Genomic DNA, 25,575 nt, shown 5'->3' with positions numbered 1-25,575 from the left:
CTGCTTCTGGAAGTGCCAATCAGCTGGAACCCGGCACTGATCCTGTGGCTTCTGCCAAGCCCCTACAGCCCTGCATCTCCAGCTGTCTCTCCCTCAGGCTTGTGCAGTGCTGCTGCTGCTTCAGCTCATTTCCCTCTCCTGCTGCACTTGTTTAGGATGGTCACATACCACCTGCCAGTTGCCAAAGTATATCAGTGGTACGCGTACCACCAGTTGAAAAGCCCTGGTCTAAAGCTACAGAGTGGGCTGCATACTGATGAGAAATCTGAGTCATTTTTTAAAGTTTATTGTTCTGTTTGCATATTGCATTAGTTCTATGTGAAGCAAGCTGAGTTATAATATGTTGGCATCAGCTGATCCACTGCAACACGCTTCAGGATAAGCATACTAAAGAATAGTAAGACTAAAAAATGCACCAGGTTTCCTCCACTTTCCCAACACTCTTCAGTTTGTACAGGGACATATTTCATTTTCAATTACTAAAATATACCTACCATTTTAAAGAAAATAACAAAGGAAAATCTGAATGTTTTCACTGTTCTCAAGCTATGCCGGACAACCTTTTGCAAGGATCAAAACACCATCCATTCAACAAACGACCATCAACAGCAATACATTTTCACACTAGCTCAACCAAAATTCATTTCAGTATTAATTGTTATTGCTAGGACACAGGAATCTGGTTCTTCAGGAATCCCAGCTTTTTTACCGCTGCCTAAAAACAGATCCTATTCCATTTTGCACATTTTCGGATTTGTTATACAATAACTTGCTGTTTAAAAGTAACAGTTTAACAGTAAAAAAAAAGGCATAGAGACTAAAAGCACTTACTTAGGAAGTGTCACATTCAGAGTTCCAATTGGTAATATTTCCATCGATTTCCCCCAGAATTTGTTTTTCCATCTAATATCTGAATAGAAGAAATATTTATAAAGATGCAAAATGCTATACACATTTATTCATCTCATATCTCATATAAGCTAATATACCGTAGTTTCCGGCGTATAAGACGACTTTTTAACCCATGAAAATCTTCTCAAAAGTCAAGGGTCGTCTTATACGCCGGGTGCTGAAACTTTAGGGACAGGGCTGGCTGGAAAACTTGGAGCGGATCTTCCATTTAGTCTGTGCAGGGAAAGCAGGACCAATTGGAGTAGAAGCTACAGTCTGTGATTTTCTACAGGCTGGGGTCTGGGCGTCTTTCCTTCTAAAGTTGAAGAGCAGCTGTAGGCAGGTGGGGAATGCAAGAGCAACTTGAAAGGCAGGTGGGGAATGCCGTAGCCAGAGCAGCTGCTTAGCTCTAAGGACACATTTGACTCAGGAACTGGGCAGGCTGGCTGGAAAACCTGGAGCGGATCTCCCATTTGGTCTTTTTTTTTAAATCCCATTTATATCCCGCCCTTCTCCGAAGACTCAGGGCGGCTTACAATTTAAAGCACAAATCAATGTGCTTAGCAATAGCCTTCATTCTATGTATATGCCTGCTTATTAGAGCTTTCACCCCCCCCCCCACAAGCAGCATTATTACAAAGTCAGCTTATTGCTCCCAACAATCTGAGTCCTCATTTTACCTACCTCGGAAGGATGGAAGGCTGACTCAACCTTGAGCCTGGTGGGATGAGAACCTGCACTAATTGCAGGCAGCTGGTGTTACTTAAGGTTCTGCGCAGGGAAAGCTTTAGAGTGAATTAGGAAAAGTGAAAAAGTGAATTAGGAAAATAGGAAACGGTTGCTGGAATTGGGTATGTGTAGTTTAACGAAGAGAAGGGTGAGGGGTGACATGATAGCAGTGATCCAATATCTCAGGGGCTGCCACAAAGAAGAGGGAGCCAAGCTATTCTCCAAAGCACCTGAAAGCAGGACAAGAAGCAACGGATGGAAACTAGTCAAGGAGAGAAGCAACCTAGAACTAAGGAGAAACTTCCTGACAGTTAGAACAATTAACCAGTGGAACAACCTGCCTCTAGAAGTGGTGAATGCTCCAACACTGGAAGTTTTTAAGAAGAGACTGGAGAGCCATTTGTCTGAAATGGTATAAGGTTTCCTGCCTTAGCAGGGGGTTGGACTAGATGACCTCCAAGGTCCCTTCCAACTTCTTCTTCTTCTTCTTCTTCTTCTTCTTCTTCTTCTTCTTCTTCTTTTTCTTTTTCTTTTTCTTTTTCTTTTTCTTTTTCTTTTTCTTTTTCTTTTTCTTTTTCTTCTTCTTCTTCTTCTTCTTCTTCTTTTTCTTTTTCTTTTTCTTTTTCTTTTTCTTTTTCTTTTTCTTTTTCTTTTTCTTTTTCTTTTTCTTTTTCTTTTTCTTTTTCTTTTTCTTTTTCTTTTTCTTCTTCTTCTTCTTCTTCTTCTTCTTCTTCTTATTATTATTATTATTATTATTATTATTATTATTATTATTATTATTATTAAGTTTAATCCACTTGCACTGTTTTATGTTTGCATGTTTGATGACAAACAGCCTTATGTTTATAAGTGACAGTTTTCCTACTAAGTACCTGCATGTCATAAGCATTTGAATTAAAATTACCATATTAAAATCAAATCTGATGTTTTTTAATTTTTATTTGGTGTGCGTTGGAAGAGGGGTAGTCTTATACAGCGAGTATAGCCCAAACCCTATAATTTAACAGGAAATGTAGGGGGTCGTCTTATACGCCCAGTCGTCTTATACGCCGGAAAATACGGTATCTTGTTCTAATCAGAGCAACAGGCTAATCCAGAGGCAGAAAACTGTTGGTTTCTAATTTCTCAATGTAAATATATAATGATAAATAAACAACAATTGGCCTTTGCCATTATTGTAACTGTTCAGCTAAATTTCAACAAACGAATTGTATAAAATCTAATTTTCTTTTTTTTAACTGAAATTTGATGTATCCACTTGTAACTAAAATATATACCTTGCCAAAACACAAAATTCTTTGATTCACAGTGACAGGCAGAAATGGGTGGGTGATGGCTAACCTGGAAAAAAAATACATACAAGTAATTATGCATACAAAATCTACACAAGATTTTTATATTCATCACACTTTGGGGGGGGGGGAAATCTATGCAACCATGCAAAGAACATGAATGCAAAGCTGAACTCTGCAATGTTGAATTTTAGCTAATGCTGCAAAAACAAATGTTTTAAAACAAATCTGAGGATCTTCTCAACAACACTTCGTAAATCAAGATGAAATGTTTTAAATAACTCTCCTTCCTATCAGAAGTTAAAAGTCATACAACAATATATAATTAGCTTTATAATAGCAGTTCATACCTGCTCTGAGAAAAATCGAAATCCCTTGTCTTCCCTGATACACTCATAAGTCTCACCAAGCAGAGGGTTAAAAGGCTTGCTTCCTGCCCTGTAATAAGTGGAAGCATATCCTGAAGTTGCAAAGGCAGCAATAAGGACCTAATTAGAACAACAAAACAATATTTAAGAAAACAATTCTGAAAGAGACTGGCTTGACACATGTAGCAATTGTATAATCAAACATGTTCCTTTTCTAGGGTGGACCTTTGTCCTGTTTACAGTAAAAATGGGTTATATTTTTTTAATATTATTTAATTCTCATTTGCTTCCGGAGTGTAGCAAAGATCTAAATCAAAACAGAAAGAAATGCCAGACTAATGCTCTATTATTAGACACAAATGCTTTTCAATGCAGGAAAGAAAAATGTAAGAATGTTATATCTTGAAGACTTAAGGGGAAGACAGGATGGACACTGAATCTATGTTGTATGTCTGCTTATGTATAATGTTAAATATAATGTAATAATGCACTTACAAAGATACAAGGTTCTGTGGAAAAACAAGAGGAAAGTCAAGATAGGAATCTGCATCTGAAGAACATACAGTGGCCATATTTATTTGTTGTGAGGAATCACAGCTTATTATGAGGTGCAGAACATGAGGCAAACCAGAAGGAAGGGATAGAGCTGGATGTTTTAGCTTCAGGCTTTATGGAAGCAATGCTTTTTATTCTTTCCAAACAGGATCACAATATAAGCTATTTTATTGCTTTGAGAACAAACCAATTTCCCATTTTCAAGTTCTCTTCTCAGTTGCCTGGGAACCAGAAGCTCCAAATAAATGTTCCAAAGTGAACACTTACTAGATTGTTTACATCTGAGGGTCTGATCTAACTGAACAGATGATAGAAAGAGCTACGGATCATTTCAGGGAGAAAAAGGTAGTTGTTGACTGTAGTAAATTTTTCATTCATACATATTGTGCATATGGGAGGAATATCCTGCAGTAACTCTTCCGTTCTTGTATTTTTAGATCAGAAACATACACTTTCCTAAGTGAATTTCTCCCACATTAGTATTTAACCACTTCTATATATATAAAAAAAGTTGCTAACAAAAATCTACTACTTTTTTAAAAGGCAGTATTGCAATAAGAAAAAAAAACAATGGATGTATCCTGTGTAATTAAAACATTTCTTTACACCTTTGAAAATATATCAGTTAAACGTCTTTATAGAGATTCAGCTCACAATAATTTGGGTGTATTTCCCAAACACAGAAGATGGAGCATCGTTCATGTATATAAATAAATATAATGGAAACTGTTCATAAGGACTTTTTTTTCCTATGCAAACCACAATTGAATTTTTATTTATATATATTTATATAGCTGTCATTCTCACAAAATGCAATGCAGTGAAAGGTACTTGGGCAAGACTTTGCAACATAAACATTGCCAACACCCTCTTCCTGTCAGAACCTATTTTATGATTCTCACACAGAAGAGAGATGGGCAGGCTATTTTGGAATTTTTAAGTATATTACAAAGTTCATTTTTATAGGCAAACAAATGGGTCTTTTTGTAATAACTAGAGGCCCTCGTTGTGCCAACATCACTCCTTTTCTAGAGAATGCAAAATATCAGAGGTCTAAGAGAGAAGGAACACATTATGGAACACCACGATATGTTCCATAATCAGGCCCATTACCATACGTTCATAGGGATCATCGCTTTCAGCAGCTTTGTCCAAAAGTTCACTATATTCCAGTTCCTCGCAAAGGTGTTGCAAAGTATTCAAAGGCTCATTGAGCTCTACAGGCATTGATACTTTGGAAAGGTCCTTCCCAATATTATTTCTCAAAATGTTCCACAGATTTATATTACTAGTATCAGGGGAGGGTGTTGGAAGACATGTCCTTCGTCCATTTCTGAAAGCACCTCCTGTTAGCTCCCCATTCATTACTAAAAGAGAAACAGAACAGAATATCGTGAAACCTATACAATGTGCTCATATATACATATAGTAGGTGCTTGTGCTTGTGTTTGTGCAGGGTGTATGTATGTATATAGCATGATATTACATAAAACTATAAATCTCACAGTCACTGATTCATTTAGTGACTTTTCAAAGTTACAATAGTGCTAAAAAAACAGCTTTAACATCCAGTCTTCACATTTATGACTTTTGTAGAATCTCTCTTTTAATTTTGTCTTAATTATTTAGCCAATACTAAGATGTCCTCAAAGAGAAAGAGGAAAAATAAGCCCAGTTCAGCTGAAGGAGCAAAGGTGAAAACTGAAGTAAAATTATAAGCATGCCCGCAATCTCATGATTTTTACTTCGTAACTGCTTGGCTTAACAACCAAGTCATAGATCCCAACTGTGGTAGGAATACCTGTACTAGGTTTGAATTTTAATTATCTTACATTAGTACAACAAAGTTTGTAGACTACAGTAAGGAATTTCCTTATTTGAGGCCACAATTTGTTTGCTTATTTAAAATCAACTAACCAAATGTACCACTAAAGTCATATTGTCTCCTGACGTCATGGATTCAGAAATTCACTGTGGGGTTAGTACCACTTTTTTGAACCTGTTACAACAATTGAGGCCATAGTCCTTCCTTCTTATCTGAGACAATCACTACACCTGACTAAATCCTGAGTGGCAGACAAAAACCTTAAAAAGCGTATTTAAAATCAATCTAAGAATCGTCCCAAATGAAGCTTTTATTGTGCATAGAATTTTACAAGGCATCCAGGTGTCATTACTTTCTTTATAAAACCATACAATGCCTTACCATGGCTTTACCTAGATTTTCCTTTGCTTTGTCATGTGTACATAACAAACTGTTACAGAAACAAAAGATGTAATAAGCTGCTTACCTTGAAATATTCAAACAGCAAAGTAAGTCGCAGGGGTACATATTTGCTTAATCTTTCATTGCTTGCCTTTTTACCACTTTAGTTTTTTTCTCCATAGCTGCCTCGACAGATGGAATTACAGAATTATGTCTACGCACTCATTCCCACTTTTGCTTTTCTATTCCCATTAATTTTCCAAACAGATTTTTAAAAGAGGGCAATCTCTTTTTTGAAAGGATATTTTTTTAATGTTACTGTACTTTTGCATATAATACAATCAACTACTCGCTGACAGAGGCAGAAATATGAGTTTCAGGAAAGAAGAATGAAAAAAGAGGAAGGAAGATGGTTTATTCCCCCCCAGCCCATTTTCTGTAAAATAATTGGAAAAATAAAAATCTTCTGATAATAGCTTTAAAAAAATCTAATTATATCTTTTCAAATAATAAATGCAATAAGGGAAATTGTCCACATATTGCTATTGTTTATTTTCCCAAATATTTTTCTGTAATTAGATTTTTTCCCCCAAGTAGCTGAGTACTAATTTCTTATACACAGAGTACAGCTTTCAAATGTAAGTACAAAATACATTTCAGCCACTAAGGGGCACTATCATTTTCATCAAAAAGGAAGAAGAATTTGGCAACTGATTTGCTTGTAAGCTTGTCTTATTGCTGAATTTTTACCTAGCGGTCAGGCCTGCTCTTGACTAGGTCTCAAAGGATAAAATTCTGTTTTATTATCATGTTAATCATTTCTTCAGTCTTCAACTTTATTTTTTTCAGTATGACAAAATTAAGGGACCTTGGATTTCCAGGGAAGAATTGCTGAACTGAAGACGGTTGCACCAGAATGAAGAGCTGGTGAGTAGACCAGCTTTTCATAATTCCTCTCCAGACAAGGAGAGGACTTGAGATTGCCCATGTGTGCTCCAGACAGTTGCTCCTCATGAGAAGATCTCAAGACAGTGGTTTCCAACAGATTTAGCAATCTGGGAGAGAGGGGTTCTTATTCAAATCATGGTTGGTATCTTTGAAAGGACACTGAGTTTGTATACTTTTCTAATCACTTTAGGAAACTGTTATTGTTAACTGCCTTTCACCTATTAGGAACATTTGGAGTGATGTTTTACGGCACCAGGTAAATTTCCTTCAATCCTTAGCGAAATAAAGTTTTAAATACAATATTAATGACTTTAAAAAATTCTTTCTGAAATAAACAGTAAAAGGGTAATTAAAACTTTGAAGTTTTAATAATTTTTATTAAAGTTTAAAAACAGAAAGATAAAAAATTAATACAAAGAAAAATGAAACAGAATAAAAATGCAAAAGAATTATATCCTTATATACACATATATATATCTTGTACATATAAATATTGAAAAGCATTGATATATTAAAGAATATATATATATTAAAGGAAAAATACTTTTGCTAATAGAGCTGAAACAATGAGATTTTATGGATTTATTTATAGATAACAGATGGGATATGGGAAGAAAAGATGGTATGTTGTGTTTTAAAAGATAAGTGATTAAAATTGTTTATACTTGTAAAGAAGGGGGAAGTCACTTCTTTATATATTACTTTATCTTTACTGCATTTATTTATTTTTCTTTAATTTTTCTTCTTTTTCTTTTTCTTTTTTGCACCTTCAATTTTTTTCTTTTTAGTCTTTCCTTTTCTTATTTTGCATTTGTTTTTATTGTGGTAAATTGTAATCTTCAATAAAATTGCTATAAATATGCAACAAAATTAAGAGATCCTGGGTTGCTGGAATTCTACACTTTATAGTTTCATTTGTAACAAAACTTAAAAATATTTGTATGTACGTTCAATTAGCAAAGGAAAAGGCTCCCGGCAGATTTTACTCCACTATTCATTGTTGACTATAGGGGGTGGCGCTCATCTCCGTTTCAAGGCTGTGAGCCACCGCTGTCTGAAGACGTTTCCTCAGACGTGTGGCCAGCATGACATTGTGATGTTTTCTCCCTGCTGAAATGGTATCTATCTACTCACATTTATTTGCATGCTTTTGAACTGCTAGGTGAGCAGAAGCTAGGCAAAGACAGGCGCTCAACCCCATCACATGACGCTTGGGTCTTGAACCCAGGCTGTCAATCTTCCACCTAAGAAGCCCAGCGTCTTAACTGCTGAGCCATCGTGCCACCCACTCAATTAGCAAATGTAATTATTTAAATCAATTATATATTTAAATTTAATCAATATTCCAAGCGTTATTGCACGAGAGAATGAAAATATAGAATTTGTCAATTGGAAAATAGAAATAAAGTAAGAGAGAGCGCAAAGATGGGAATTATGCACATAAAAACAATACAAATGGCAAAGAGGAGAGGATAAAGGCAGAAAAATGGATTAACAGAAAACACACTAAAAAGAGCTCACAGAATGAAAATGGAAAGAAAAGTAATTTGTTGCAACTAATAAAGTAAATTAGAAGCAATTTGTAAGTAGCTCTCAGAGTGGCGACTCCTTCTTTGCCTCTGTATAAATTATATAAAATTTATTTTCTAAAAGTCAAGAAACCGCATACTTTGCCGAGAAATATTGTCTCCAACACTAGTGTTGTCCTCAGATATATTGTCGCTCACATCACTTATGTAAGATTCATCATCAGAAGCCTAATGAAGAGAACAAATAATAACACTGATTATTATCATTATTATACTGAAGAAATAGGATGTTATTGTCATAAATTCAAATTCCTTATTTTTATCTTTATTTTTTTAGGTCCTCTGTTTGTCTGCAAGTATTCTGCCCATTCAGTAGAACACTGATAGGTGCACCTAAAGGTAAAGGTAAAGGTTCCCCCGCACATGCGTGCTAGTCGTTTCCGACTCTAGGGGCCGGTGCTCATCTCCGTTTCAAAGCTGAAGAGCCAGTGCTTGTCCGAGGACGTCTCCGTGGTCATGTGGCTGGCATGACTAGATGCCAAAGGCGCACGGAACGCTGTTACCTTCCCACCGGAGTGGTCCCTATTTTTCTATTTGCATTTTTACGTGGCAGAAGCTGGGACGAGTAACAGGCGATCACTCTGTTACGCGGCACTCGGGATTCGACCCGCCAAACTGCCGACCTTCCGATCGACAAGCTCAGCGTCCTAACCCACTGAGCCACCTACCTGTGTTAAATCCCCCTCTTGGCAGAACAACAATGCAACAACTGCTAAAAGCAAAAGCAACAGAGAGATTTTGAAAATTCTTGCATTTTGCTGCCATTTTGTAGTCGTCCTCAGTATTACAGGTCAGATATGATAGCTCTTATTTTATTTAGGATTTCAGAGTGTTCAAATAACACCTACAGTGTATTAACTTAAAAACATTTGCAATAAAATTAACTGATACAATGGTCCTCATACATGAAACACCGGCTGAGACATACATGTTTATGAAGAACATCAACCAAGCAGTTAATAGATGTGAATGGTAGGCAGGCTATGCCATGCCCGTTTTCCTAATTAAAGTGAAGCATCCAGTACTTCAATCTCACATGACATAAAGATAAATTTATTATAAATATAAATTACACTGCAGAGTAAAGATTGTTCTTCCTAACCTCATTTTCTGATGAGCTGGCAGACAGAAGCACTTCTTGAGCATCAAAAAATTCAGAGACAGATTCAGACATGGAGAGCCTGCTCTCATTAGAAACTTGTTGGGAAAGTGGGAGACTAACATGGATCTGTTCACCTGTCTATAAAAGAAAAAAAAACATATATATGAATTCTGCATACGGCATAGTTAGCCTAAGAGCTTATACAAGCTATGACAAAACAACAATCATACCAAGCCGTGATGAATAGATGCCCTGCTTCTTTTCTACATTTATTTCCCGCGTACTGATAGAGAAAATAAAGCAGAGATGGCCCTGTAAATCTGCCCTGTATCTAGCCAATTGAGAATTTAGTTGAAAAAGGAGTCATATTTTCAGGATGCACTCAGAACTTTCTGACACCTGGAGAAAGAGATGCATTACTTTCCTCAGGATTAATACAATTCTTAGTATGTTTGCACTGTACTTCCACATGTATCGATGAGACTTGCCGCAAAATACTGGCTAGCTAAAATTCAATTCATACTCAGCCAGCCATTCCCTCAAAGAGGGAATTCTATTCTTCCCCACTGTCATTCAACGTTCTGTAATCACTGACTATGTTCAGTTCTGAATAAGTTACATTTCCAGGATTGAGTATGCTAATAACTTTTAATTCTTCAGGTCTCTTCAGTTTTGATTATAGTCTTCTTACCACCCTGCTATTAAGTGTGCTATTAGGAAAACCAGTGCTTGTATTCCGTTTATTGTACTTCAAGTACTCCCCCCCCCTTTTTTTAGGAGAAGTCATATCTAAGCCAAGAGATATGCTCTGTCATTCAGGCTTGCAGCATGGATCTCTTGTATTTCATTACTTCCCAATGCAAATTATATTCCATTAAAATAACACTTCTCGATATACAACAAAGCTCAACACACATCACTAAGAAGCTACTGCAAAAGGATGGGAAGACCTGAGAATACAGAAAAAGCAATTACTGCAAATCAAGAAAATGAATACGGTAAGCTATATATGCTGTCAGATGCAGGAAATTCAGTTTCAAAAGGGGCATAGCAACTTTAAAAAGTACCTACATGCGTTTGCCTCAATTCATACTATGGAAGAATTCTAACCTCCATGCAATAGACGTAGCTTCAAATGAAAGATGCAAGAAAAATATACTTTTGTCTGAATTGAAGGGTTAACCAACAAAGTGCAGGCTAACATAATTAAAACATGGCATAAAATGCAAGTAAGAGAGGAAGAGAGACGCCATGATGTTCAAGGGAAGGAGTCTGAAAGAAAAATATATAATGAAATAGAAACGTTGGTGAAACCAGTAAGCATTAGCTTGTCATGTATCTCTTAAAACTAAGTGAAGTTTTACATTTTCTAACCTGGAAGGTCTCCTGCTCAAAAGGAGAACAGAAAAGAAAGAAGATTATCAACAGGTATTGTTGCAATGCTAATTGGTTTATCTTCCATCTTTTAAAATCCAAAGCATAAGATTGATAATGCCAAATGATCAGAAAGCAGAAAGGAAGCAGACAATTCTTACCATGAATGGAGTAGTGGGGTTACTCTGAGGACCTACACTGATAATGACTAATGCTTTTAAAACACATTTTAAACTCATTTTTAAAGATCTAGAGTCAGACTAGCCAAATAAGGTAACTGACTGTATGGACTGACCAGGGTGGCCAAAAAATGGCAGAGAAGAGCTTTAAACCCATTTCTATAAACCTGAGTAAGAGGCTATAAAATGGCAAATGTGGTTCAAGAAATAAAATAATATGCACCAAGGCCAAAAAATTTTAAGTTCACAACACATTGATGGCCACTGAATAGGCAAGGATGAACCAGAAAAGATCATGGGATTGTAATAGGAACCAGAAAAAAATACATCAGTTTAGATTTTTAGTGTTGAAAAAAAGGTAGCAGGTATGAATAAATTATGCATGATATAAATAGACAGAAAATGTATAGTATTTCTCTCACAGCACAGAAATTCAGAAGCATATTTAGGAAAAAGAAATGAAAGTCTGTCTTCACACAGTATTTAAAATACCGGTAGCTATCCTAAAATCAATTGCTGACCAACTAATTAGATGTCATCGAGTTGATGTTAACTCTTGACAACCACATGCATAAACATTCTCTGGGATAAGCCTATAGCTTAGGAATAATTAAAAATGGTATTCAAGAAATTCATGGGGAATAAAGTTACCAGTGGCTATTAAGCCAGACAGCTGTAGGACAATCTTAGGATCATCTCTGAAGATCAGCTACCGAAAAAATGCTAAATATTCACAAGGTCCCCACAGTAACTTGGGAACAAGCTGTTATACTATATAAGTATTTAATATAAACTGGCATGGCTCTTATGTATTTACATTTCAGCTGTATGTTCAAATACTGTCTGAATGAGGTTGCCAAATATTCTACTCAGCAATTTAAAATATGGCTTTCCAAAGGGAATTTCCCACTAATTATAGCTTATTACTTTCATGAATGCAATTAGAAAAATATTATTTAAAATGAGTTTGTCCCACTGCTTGCCAACTTTGCCAACCATAATCATTTAGCCATTAATGGTTATTAGCAGAATTTAACTATGGTAAGTCCATTAGAGCAATGCCAAAGTCTTACCTCATCAGGACTAGGGATAATATTTACACTGACAACCTGATCACAAAGAATAGACTCTGAATGTATTCTGTTCAAACGACTTCTTAGTTCAGCATTCTGGTTGAGAGCCTTAAAATAATAAAATTGAATATTTAATTTCAATTGCACAAGAATAGTAAAAAATAGAGCCAAGCTATCTTCATATCCTATATCCTGGCCAAAGCATAGTGTTATTATGTAATGTATTGGGAAGGATTCATTTCCAAAATTAACATCCTTTGCTGATCATAAATGCTATTCCCCAAAGATTTATTTACTTATTATTTTTATTTATTTTTTATTTTATTTATTTTAATTCCATTTATATCCCGCCCTTCTCCGAAGACTCAGGGCAGCTTACAAGCTTAGCAGTAGCCTTCATTCTATGTATATGCCTGCTTATTAGGGCTTTCACACCCCACCCAAGCGGCATTATTATGCATTATTGTAACTACAGTAACAGGATATTTTCCCCCAAGATTTTATTACTGATTTTATGGCTATGATGTTGAGAATATCCTGCTGGAAATCCATAGTCCCTCACACTTTAGATAAGTCTGAGATCAGGATAAAATATGGAAGATCCATGTGCACCTTTTAAATAAAGCACACCTTGGAAGGACCAGTGGTAAAAGTGGTGCTCAGATCTTTCCCGGTGGAATATTTTCTTATTCAGAATAATTTCCACACTGCTTTTATACAAGAAAATTAATCAGATTTCTATATTTGTTTCCTCTATGAAGAGTAAGCCATTATTAGAAAAACAGTCTATGGAGAATAGGCTATGGAGCCTATCTACCTCTTACTGTTCTAAGTAAATGTGTAACCTTTCTAGGGAGGCATATCAATTTAGAAATCGGGTCTGAAACCATTTATACTGTATATCTCATTATATTTGGCTATAAAGACTGAAATCCAATACAACATCTTACCCAGAGTTAGACTTACACAGAATTGGCCTGCATACTTATAACGCAGATACTGACTTGTTTCATTAGTTTATGAACAAAAAACGTATTTGAAATCCCTTCCATTACATTCTGTCATCTGATGGGATATTGGAAGCACGCCTTCTCTATAGCTGCTTGAGCCCTTTGGAATAGCCTCCCAACTGAGATTTGAGAAAACCCAAACATTTTACCCTGCCTCTTCCTCCAAACATTGGACTAGGGTGGGGAGTTTAGCCTAGAGATTGAGAGCTGTTTAGCTGTTTAGTTTGACCCTGATGGAAAGGCTTGTTCTGTTTTTATTAGTTGTTACGAGTCACCTAGGATCTTAATGTGAGAGAAGCAGCCCATATGAGTTCAATAAATAAATAAGCATGCATGCATAACTTCCAATGGAAATTGATCTGAATATATTTTCTTGCTTCAGTAAGAAAACATGCACTTAATAGAAATAATACTTATTTATTTATTTTATTTATTTATTTATTTAATTAAATTTTTATACCGCCCTTCTCCCGAAGGACTCAGGGCGGTGAACAGGGCATATCTTAAAACTACAAAAGTACAAAAGTTAAAAAAGAATTAAATTATTGCCCACAATAAAAACAATAAAAATATATATAAATATTAAAACCCTAAGTAATTCCCCATCAGGCCAGGCCAGCTTGTTCAAATAAATGGGTCTTTAACCCGCGCCGGAAGGAGCGGAGATCCGGTGCCATCCGGAGCTCCACCGGCAGCTGATTCCACAAAGCCGGAGCGCCCACAGAGAAGGCCCTCCCCCTGGGGGCCACCAGCCGACATTCTCTGACTGGAGGCACCCTGAGGAGGCCCTCTCTGTGGGAACGCACGGGGCGGAGGGGGGTCGACGCCGGCAGCAGGTGGTCCCCGAGGTATTCCGGACCCATGCCATGTAAGGACTTAAAAACCATCACTAAGACCTTGAACCTCACCCGGAAGACAACTGGTAACCAATGCAGCTCGCGGAGCAAAGGTGTAACATGGGAGTACCGGGAAACTCCCGAGACAACTCTCGCCGCCGCATTCTGTACCAGTTGGAGCCTCCGAGTGGTCTTCCAGGGAAGCCCCATGTAGAGAGCATTGCAATAGTTAAGACGAGAGGTCACGAGCGCATGAGTGACCGTACACAGGGCATCCCGGTCTAGATAGGGCCGCAACTGCCGCACCAGGCGAACCTGTGCGAAAGCCCCCCTGGTCACGGCTACTACATGATCTTCTAAGGTAAGCCGTGCATCCAGGAGGACTCCCAAGTTGCGAGCCCTATCTACGGGGGGTAAAAACTCACCCCCCATAGAAAGTGATGGAACGTTTTGAATGTCCCGGGATGCCGGAATGTACAGCCACTCAGTCTTGTCAGGGTTGAGTTGAAGTCTGTTCCTCCCCATCCAGACCCGAACCGCCTCCAGGCAACGGGACATCACAGCGAGGGCATCACTGGGGTGGTTTGGGGTCGAAATGAAAAGTTGGGTATCATCAGCATATTGATGATACCCAACTCCAAAACCACGAATGATCTCATCCACCGGTTTCATGTAGATGTTGAACAGGAGAGGCGAGAGAACCGAACCCTGAGGAACTCCACAAACGAGAGACCTAGGGGCCGATCTCTGCCCCCCTGCCAACACCGACTGCGAACGTCCCAGGAGATAGGAGGAGAACCACTGAAGAACTGTGCCTCCCACTCCCAATCCCCTGAGACGCCGCAGCAGGATACCATGGTCGATGGTATCGAAAGCCGCCGAGAGGTCTAATAGGACCAGGACAGAGGAATATCCCCTATCCCGGGCCCTCCAGAGATCATTCACCAGAGCGACCAATGCCGTCTCCGTGCTGTACCCGGGCCTGAAACCCGATTGGTACGGGTCCAGATAATCCGCTTCATCCAGGACCAGAGGGAGCTGATGCGCCACCACACTCTCAACAACCTTCGCAAGAAAGCGAAGGTTGGAGACTGGACGAAAGTTGTTCAAGACAGCTGGGTCCAAGGCAGGCTTCTTGAGGAGAGGTCTCACCACCGCCTCCTTCAAGACGGTGGGGAAATTACCCTCACTCAAAGAAGCAGATATCACCGCCTGGAACCAGCCTCGTGTCCTCTCCCTTGCTGCATAAACCAGCCAGGAAGGGCACGGATCCAATAAACATGTGGTGGAGCTCAACCTCCCCATAATCCTGTCCACTTCATCAGGGGTCACAGAATCAAACTCCTCCCAGATAACATTGACAAGACCGCCCGTGTCCTGATCGTCAGACTCTGCCCAGCTGGAGTCCAAACCGGTCCGAATCCGAGCGATTTTATCCGACAGATGTTGACCAAACTCCTCGGCACGACCCTGCAAGGGATCCTCCCTCACCTCCTGATTAAGGAGGGAGCGAGTCACCCTAAACAGGGCGGCCGGGCGATTATCTGCGGACGCGATGAGGGCAGAGAAGTAATTGCACCTCGCTGCCCTCATCACTGCGAGATAAGACCTAATATAGGTTCTTAACCGCAACCGGTCGGATTCGGATCGGCTGGACCTCCAGCAGCTCTCTAGGCCCCGTTTCCGACGCTTCATCTCCCGGAGCTCCGCGGAGAACCATGGAGCTCGATGGGATCTGCACCGGGTCAGGGGCCGCAGGGGTACAACTCGGTCCAGTGCCTCAGTGGCTGCCCTTTCCCAGGCTTCCACTAAGGCATCCGCCGAGCTGTGAGCGACGGAGGCAGGTGGGGATCCCAGCGCTGCCTGGAACCCGAGGGTCCATTAAGCGTCTGGGGCGGTACCATCTAGTTGGTTCCGCATCCCCACGGTGGGGGGTGGCAAGACGGAAGACCAGCCGCAGGAGGTGATGATCGGTCCATGACAGGGGCATAATAAATGGAGAGCCCCCACCAAGATCATCCAACCACCGTCCAGATAAAAAAACCAAGTCAAGGGTGTGGCCTCCCTCATGAGTTGGTTCAGAAATTACCTGCGTCAGGTCCATGGCCGTCATGGAAGCCATGAACTCCCGGGCTAACTCAGATGACCCTCCCAGGGATGGTAGATTGAAGTCACCCAAAACTAGAAGTTTGGGGAACTCAATCACCAAACCGGAGAGGACATCGAGTAGTACGGGAAGGGCTGCCGCTGTGTGACTAGGCGAAATGTACACCAGCAGCAAGCCCAACTGCGCCCCCGAACCAAACCTCAAAAAGAGAGACTCACACCCGACTATCTGAGGAACGGTGGTCTCCCGCGGACATAAGGTCTCCCTAATAACAACCGCCACTCCCCTGCCCCTACCTTGAGCCCGAGGCCGGTGTAACGCTCGGAAACCTGGTGGGCAAAGGTCAACCAAAGGGACCCCACCCTCTGGACCCAACCAGGTCTCGGTGATACAAGCCAGGTCCGCATGCTCACCCTCCACCAGATCCCGCACAAGGGGAGCCTTATTAACCACAGACCTGGCATTCAGGTACACCAGCCGGAGCTCAGGAGGCTGCACATCCTCGCTCCCGGCACCTCGGGGAAGAACCAGAGGGTCGGAGCGCCTCACCGCTTGCAAACAGCGGAAACGGCCCTCCCGGTAACGATACGGCCCTCTGTCCATACGCCTGCTGCCATACCCCAGTGTCGTGGGAATCGGTAATCCCACGACCCGCTCCCAAGCCCCAGATGTAACCACAACCCGCTCCCCCCGAACGCCGTCAGACCCAGGCCTGGCCTGCAACACGGTTGTATGGCCACCCCCCACAGCCAGACAACCACTACCCCCCACCCCCCTCCCCAACCCCCTAAAAAATTTGACTAAAAAATTAACCAGGGGCCTCTTATTAAATTTATATCGAGAGCCCCTGGCCTTACCCGGCCATCTCTTATATTACTTATATTAATGACTGCTGCTTGTAACTCTAGTATATCAATACTTATTACTGATATCATCAGTCATATTCTCTCCCTCCCCCTCCCTCTCTCCTTTTCTCTCTCTCTCTCCTTTCAAATCAGTCTTGACTCCTGGTGATTGCCTGAACAAGGGGCCTGGCAGTATTCTGGGCAAAATTTAGGAATGGTTTGCCATTGCTTTCTTTCTAGGGTTAGGAGTAAGGGACTGATAAAGCTCACCCAATTGGCTCTGTGCCTAAGGCAGAACTATAATTCAGTCTCCTCAATTTCTAGCTTGGTGCCTTAATCACTACACCAGATTGGTTCTCATATTAATATTATCCCATACTACTGAATATATTTGTAACAGTGCAAATACTCTCCAAATAATCATTAGCTTTTATACAATGGGGTAGAAAAAAAGCAACAAACTCATCTCCTGAAATGCCTTGTTTACCACAAATTAGAAAACATACACTTTAATATTAACTGTTTAAGGTTAAGTAAGCTAGACAAGCTTGATTTATGAAACTGAATTCTATTCAATAGCAAAAGAGGATTCACCAAAACATATCGCAATGTGGGGAAAGCACGAGTGGGACCGTGGAAATTTGGGCAAACATTTTGGTTATCAAAGAAAGAGAGGAAAAAATTAGTAAAGAAAAATATGATTTCACTTGTTAACCCTGATTCTTTTCTAGTTTTAGAGATGTTTTATATGTTCTTCTACAGAAACTCGTAAGAAATGAAAACTAAATGATCACAGAACTGTAAGATGCCAGACTGGAAGTAAAAGTGTATGCCATGTTACTATTTTATCTTTAAAAAAATAATAAAATCATTACACGACAATAAAAATGCTAATTGGGTCACTTAGATGATATTGTGACCAGAGGCAAAAGAATAACATCCTACTAGATATGGATTATTCCACGAAATGTTTTTTTTTCTTCCTCACTTCTTCTTTGCCTATTTTGCCCTGTAGAAATTGTTACACTACGAAAGGAAGATATTCTAAGATACTGGGTTTCAAGATATTCTATAAGTGCTAATCAATAAACACTGCAAATAATTTCCTCCTCCTTGGGAAGGAAAATGACTAATAAAATAGAAGAGGTTGTAACCAAAACCTGTATTATCTAATCACCTCATGAAGAAAAAAAAAGAATAAAGCAAGACAATTCCACAACAAAAAACATATTTAGAAAAATTCTAGAAATTAAAGCATGACTTCAAGTAGAAAGCAGTAACAGTAAAACAAACATGAAAGAAAAACTATAGATGTTAACCAACCTAACATCAATATTAATTGTGAATATTATATACACACACACACACACACACACACACACACACACACACACACACTGTATAGATGTTAAAGCAAAACTGAGAAAAATATCAGTGGGATTTTGTATATCTTATTTCCATGCAATCGATATTGTATTGTATTTCCTACATTACATTATTGCAAATGCAAATTTAAACAGACTAATCATCTGAATGGAAAGGTGGACAGATAGGAAAGTCTACACCTAAGCATTTGTGAATTCCTTTTCTTCAATGGTACCTTATCGCTGAAAAACCCTTCTCAAAAATGCTTGACAGATACCTTCGATATAGTTCCAAGACGACGGTCTCTTATTCTCCCATTTTTGTGAATACTTACAATACTTACAACTTTTATTGCTACTATTATTACTGTGGTTTAATGCTGATTAATTGTCCATGGTCTAGCAGTTTGTGAGTTTTTATTTTGGTTGCTGTTTTTTAATATGGGGCTTTTTAAAACTACATTTTACTTCATTCATAGTAAGTGGAATGAGATAGCAATACATAGAATTGCGTGGTGTATTATGATTTAAGTTACAAAAGGAAACAAGGTCATGTTATGCAATCAAACAAAAATTTGCTGTTCTCCATAAAGATATCTATTTCAGTTGATATCTACTGTAAATAAACAGATAACAGATTAATCAAGGTAGGGGTAGGCAACATTAAGGCCAACAAGCTACTATTTTTCAGTCTCAAGAGCCTCTCTTATCATGTAACTAAAATATGTCAATTTCCCACTGAAAATTGGTAGCATAGTTCTTCAGATGAAATTGTTGTAAACCTCAGGATACAATTTGGGGTGGTGGTAAAAGTTTCTTTTTTGTTCTCCATTAAAAAAACCTTGGAAAATCTTGGGCATGATGTGTCATATTAATATACTTAGCACCACTCCCTCACAGCAAAATAGATCTAAGGGATACATAGGAAACAGCGTCTACCACATTAATACTTCTACATAGCTCCCTTTATAACTAAGATACATGTGAATACGAAAAAAGGAGGTTAAAGATATGCTTGAAGTGGAATTCTAGGTAGCAGAAAAACAAAATTAAAAATCAGTATAAAGTATAATGTTAATATCAGTATTAAATTGATTTATCTTATACAGTAGATTGAAAACACTAGTAAGGAAATCACAAACATTCATTTTTTATTATGTTGCATGGAAGCATAAGATATAATGGAAATTATTGCTGGTACTACTTTGTATTTCACTTATCTATTAAAAAGTTGCCACGTGGCTTCCGGTTTGCACGTGCATCGCTGGCGAACATGCAGAGAGAAGCTCTCCCCCTGCCGTCCGGTCTTTCTCCCTCTGAGGAAGGACCCTGCAAAGGGTTAAAAGTCGCCCTGGAGGGGCGACCACCATGAGGAGACTTTCTCTGTAATCGCGGAAGGGCGGCAGCCCTCCGTTTGATCCAGAGTTACTTCTCTGGCCTGATCACTAAGCCGTTCCCTGCCGAAAGCCAAAATCACTACCAAGCACAACGAAGCAATCTGGAGGATTTGGGAAAGACCTTACCCTTCTTACTTCCCTAATTACTTTCCTGTGGGACTTTTTTGAAAATCTTTTCCCCCCTTCTTGAAAGATGGGCAACTGCTTGAGGATTTACAACTTTTAAAGCCTCAAAAGAAATCAAATGACTAAGCTAAATAACTAAGCAACTTTATTTGTACCTCTGAAATTTTTGGGCCACTAAAAAGTTTTTATTGCCTATTTTCATGGAGACCTGTTACCCTATTTACTACTAAAAATGAATTAATTGGATAAAAGACTTACATTATATTAGTCTGCAAAACGATTGTACATGCTATTAAGGACATCTTGTGGCGAAACCTGGTATAGCAAGTAAACCTTTTTTTTTACTCTCAGATTTGGCTCTAACAGATTTGTCTTTGACATTATCTTTAATGATAAAAGTACAAGTATATTCTGAGATCCTTGATGCCCACACATTGATTTCAACTATAAAACCTACAATCCAACAAGCAACAGAAGCTGAAGAAAGCAATACTAAGATGGAGGATGCCAAAGGCCTTCAAATACTGTACACCAAGACTTCAACCAAACAAAACAATAATTACAACACCATACATGACCTCTTACCTAAACCAGATGGATTTGAAAGAAGAAGATGACCAGATTGAATTAATGACATCTGCACTATGCCAAACATGGAGATTGGATTTACTGGAACGAAAATTTAATGTCTACAAAGGGGTCACTCTCCATGAAAATTTGATAACTGGTCTCCCTGGATTCAAACAACATGCGTAGGAAGAAAGGGAGACACATTTGAGAAGCTAAGGGCAATGATATGGAAGCCTGCCTGGCACAAGAAGAAAGCTAGAATTAGATTTAAGAAAAAGAAAAATAAATAAATGAACTTTTCTTCTTTTTTTGTTGTAAGTGTTGGGACTTGCAATAATAAAGCTTAAATTTTTCTCTCAACAGTCCAAGGAGAACTGTTAAAAGATATAAACTGGGTCTATATTTAGGAACTAGATTTTTAAGGGAATGAAAATTAGCTACAAACAATAAAACATACTTTGTTAACTATAGATGAATTGTAAAGATGACAAAGAATATGTATGTATTTCAGACATGATAATCACTATATAATGAAATAGATTAGCTATCAGAACATAATTCTGAATTATATTATAGAATTTGCAATGATATAGTAAAAGATATTATTTTAAAAAGATGAACTACTAAGATGATAAGAGAGAATATATTTGCTGTAATGATAAGAGTTAAAAAATTTTCTAAGGGGAATCTTTAAAAGGTACGCATTGATTTTACACTTAACTTTTAGACCTTTAAAGGAAAGGAAAGTTAGCTATTAGAATTGACTTATATTACAGAATTTGGAAGGAGACAACAAAAGATATTTTTTCAATAATTGGTGAACTATTAAGATGTTAAGTAGAATAAATTTGTATAAGATAAGAATGGATTGAAATGAACAATATATGTACTTTAGACAGGATAACTATTATATAATGAAATGGGGGAAATGGGGGCTACCCGAAAATTAAGTTTTCTTTTATATATTATAGGCTAGTTTGGAGTATCTTATTCCAATTAGGTAAAACTTAAAAACAGGACATGGATATGTATATGTGAAAATATATTGAAAATTGTTCTAACTGATTGTGTTACAATTAGAAATGTATTAATTTGATTAATTTGACTATGCTATCATAACTAAGGGAATTGGAGAGGGAATTCTTGTTGATGTAACTTGACCTATCTACAAATGACTTTGTTATTTACTACTGTTTACTTTTAACTACCCAACCACCGTATTGCTTCATAAATACCTGGATGTAAAACTAAAAAATCAATAAAACTTCTATTAATTTTTTTTTTGGCCACGTGTCATGTGTAGTTAGAAGCATACACACACACACACACACGTACACACACACACCATATGTTATAGCTATTTCAAGTCAACGTTCATTTTCATATCACCTTACCTGAGAAAGTGATTGTCGGAGACGTATCATCTGTGTGTTACGTCCTGCGAAATCATGATCTGTTACCATCTGTTTCAGCTTTTCCTTTTCTATTGCTATACTGTTAAACGCAGACTTCAAAAGAGAATGTACTAAAGAAGAAACAAGAATGTCTTTGAAAAACACCCTTATTGTTTTTTTGTATGCAATTATTAAATGTAACCTAAACAGGTTATAGAAATGAGCAGCATGTAGATTACGGTAGGAAAAGAAAAGCACTGACGGAAAACGCTATGCACAGGTAGACCTTGACTTACAACAGTTTATTTAATGACCGTTCAAAGTTACAACGGAAATGAAAAAAAGTGACTTATGACCATTTTTCACATTTATGGCTATTTCAGCATCCCCACGGTCACATGATCAAAATCCGGATACTTGTCAACCGGTTCCTATTTATGATGGTCGCAGTGTCCCAGGCTCACGTGATCTACTTTTATGACCTTCTGAGAAGCAAAGTCAATGGGGAAGCCAGATTCACAACTGCAATGAAACACTTAATAACTGTTGCAAGAAAAGTCATAATAAAATGGGGCAAAACTTACTTAACAAATGTTTCACTTAGCAACACAAAAGTTGGACTCAATTGTGGTCGTAACTGAAGGACTACCTGGATACAAAATACCTCTTTAGAATACTTTCACAACTGTCTCCCCAAAAACTGAAAAGGATTGACAGCATCTCGGATATACACAGTGTGAGATAGTGATTTATATTCTGCTCTTGAAAATGTTTCAGCAAACTACGCTCTCTCGCAGCTCCTAATGATAGATTATATTTGCTTCTGACTTTTACTACAATGACAGCCTCAATAGAACAAAGGCTTTTTTTAACATTTAGATTAATACAGCTGATAACACTGCCACAGGCTTGAGATGTTTCAAGAAAATTAGCTACTGATCTGATGAAAACAACCACCCAAGCGATAACACAACTTTCATGCAGGTGTAGCTTTGTACAAGGGTATCCAATTTGCAAGTTAACTATAAAGATTCCTGGAAACCAATCCAGGAAGAAAAAAATCTCTTCTGATTTCACCTGTTTACATTTTCACAGATGAAATGGCCAAACTAGCAGCAGTGCCCAGTGGGGTATGCTAACACTTACCTTTCTGAGCCATGAGGCAAAATTCTTCCTGGAGTTTTATGTAGTCTGTGGAGTTTTCCAAAGGATCCGATACATGAGTTGGTGGGGTCTGAAATTCGATGTCCGCATAAAGGTTAGGATTAGATGAATGTAAGCGAACAGGAGACATTGTCGTACTGAAAGGAACCTAAATTGAAAATCAACAGATACATCACACTGACTACCATGAAAGACCAGAAAAACCTTATTCCTAAATAATTTCTTACATTATTTTAGGCTTTATTATTGTAAATATTTAGAAGTGTTCCTGGTAGAGGATCCTTTCTGGTTTCTATCGGTAACAGAACTCTGCTCTTCTATTAATTGAACTGGAATTTATTTTTTAAAGCATCAGGTTAGAATTATTTTCCTTTTTATATATCTTATGAAGTTCAAACCATATAAACACATCCTTCCATGTCTAAAAGATGCACAGTTTTTGGCTTGAATATTAATGTATTGGGCGAATGAGCCTATCTTAGTGATTGCTATTTTTATCACTCATTTTTATTCTTTGTTAAATAATGTTTCTAAATAGATTCTACTCTTGTATTTGTGTGCACACATACTCTTTTTATATCCATACACATGCACTATTACTATGAAAATGTTCCCTTAACAGTTGCTACCATTTTAGCAAGTGACTGGTGACTGAAAACTATATCAAGTTGTGTGTTTTTTAAGTAGCATTATGGTGCTAGTCATGTTTGGAAATCCATTTTAGATGTGTACACATTGTAGGACTGTATATTTAAGCAGTATTTTAGTATTATCTTAATTTTTAAAACAGAAAACATGCTTTAGATTACTTAAACAATGTTTAAAAAACAGTGAAGTGATAAAAACAGCACCCTTTTGCAAACATTACACTGAACATGTACTAAAAATTGTGAGATTCACATAAAATGGGAGTGCTCCACATTTCAGAACCACATCTCATAAAAAATATGGACAAACAGCATTTATGCAAGTGATTATATTGTGTGAACTTCCTACAAAATGTGAGTAAGCAAACCACGGAATTCCATCAAAAATCCTCACCTGGAAGCAGTCCAGCACTTTTGTTTATTTTGCAGCGAGTGCCAAGTTAGGCTCCTTTCTCTCAAATCAATGCTGATGCTTTTTGAACATTAATTGAAAAATACTTATGCTATGCAAGGAATAGATACAGTTTTCAAAACACACACAGAGCTAAGACTTATAATGTGCAAAAGCAAGAGTCTTCTAAAGACAACAAAGTGCAACAAATCATACTATATATTGGAGGAAAGGAATAAAATAATGGATTTTAATCAATACCTGCTGAAATTATTCCTGAAAAAGCAGATAAGTGAATGGTAATATATGGTTTCAGCACACACTTAAACAGATCAGTAAATTTAAAAAAGGATTTTTCCCAAAGAAGAGTTAAGATTAATATTGAAGATCTTCAAATCACATATTGTTCTGGTGTCTAAACTGGTATAATTTGAAAATATTTACATTAGCTTTCCCCCAAATTCCTGCTATCAAGATGCTTTTAAATTCAATCCCCCATAACTTTGTACATGATGGTTTTCAACAATATCTGGAGGGCATGATTAAAAACTACCCTATATAATACTTAGAATTAAGATTCTTTGAATATCTTGAAGGGCCCAGGATAGTATGCCATCTCCACTTTTTATTATTTTTCTAAAATATGTTTCTGTACATATATTAAATGTACATTGAATATGTATAATACATATGTGCAACTTTGAGATATATCTGTAAAACCTATCCTAAACATGTATGCAATCTGACAGTCTCATAAAAACAAACACACATAAATGCCTACAATAATATACATGCTAGTCTATGGTATCAACATGCACAACGTAAGTTATGTTAGATATGTATTCAATTATATTTTAAAATTTACTCCAATTCAAACTGCTCATGTAATCTAAGGACCAATACTTGGAAAAATATTACAAAATAGGGCAATGCACACTTTAAATATGATACCAATGTGGTTTTGATCTCACACAAGTGCAGCCTCTCTCTGCTATCATTTAAGGTACCCCATTTAAGTATTTTCTCTATAAGCCTGAAAAAGGTGCTGTTGTTTAAGAACGGCAAGAACTTTAATGTGTGGATTCCTTAATTCCCTCACAAGACATCCTAAATGTTTCTTCCTAAGATCTTTCAAAGCCTGCCCTGCCAATCACAAACAAAAAATTTACAGTCTTCTGAAATAATCTGAACAACAGTAACATAAAAAAATTACACATTATATTTTAATAGGATTATTTCCTTTTCCATACTATTTGAAACTGGCCTAAAATAAAATTGTAACCAAAACCTGGACTGAAATTCTTATGTAGCTAAATTATAATTCTGTTGTTTCTTTCCTCTAGGTATCTAGTTATTCTAACTGAAATGTTAAGTTCCATTTAAGCAATTATCTGGAATGTAAATCCCATTTAAATCCA

At 37.7% G+C, this 25,575-nt stretch overlaps 1 protein-coding gene across 1 annotated transcript in view; it reads right to left on the bottom strand.

Moving 5' to 3' along the window:
* Positions 1-25,575, bottom strand: part of OSBPL6 (oxysterol binding protein like 6) — a 92,052-nt gene that overhangs the window by 17,908 nt on the left and 48,569 nt on the right. Inside the window, exons 12-20 of the mRNA XM_081315044.1 lie at positions 23,102-23,267; positions 21,956-22,086; positions 12,307-12,414; positions 9,681-9,818; positions 8,659-8,746; positions 4,949-5,202; positions 3,263-3,400; positions 2,898-2,961; positions 832-910 (exon numbers count right to left, since the gene is read on the bottom strand). Coding sequence (XP_081171170.1) covers positions 832-910; positions 2,898-2,961; positions 3,263-3,400; positions 4,949-5,202; positions 8,659-8,746; positions 9,681-9,818; positions 12,307-12,414; positions 21,956-22,086; positions 23,102-23,267 — 1,166 coding nt within the window. The remainder of the gene's footprint in view (positions 1-831; positions 911-2,897; positions 2,962-3,262; positions 3,401-4,948; positions 5,203-8,658; positions 8,747-9,680; positions 9,819-12,306; positions 12,415-21,955; positions 22,087-23,101; positions 23,268-25,575) is intronic.

This window comes from Vipera berus, assembly GCF_964194415.1.
Source record: "Vipera berus genome assembly, chromosome: 1".
NCBI lineage: Eukaryota > Metazoa > Chordata > Lepidosauria > Squamata > Viperidae > Vipera > Vipera berus.
This window is presented reverse-complemented; position numbering and strand designations above follow the sequence as displayed.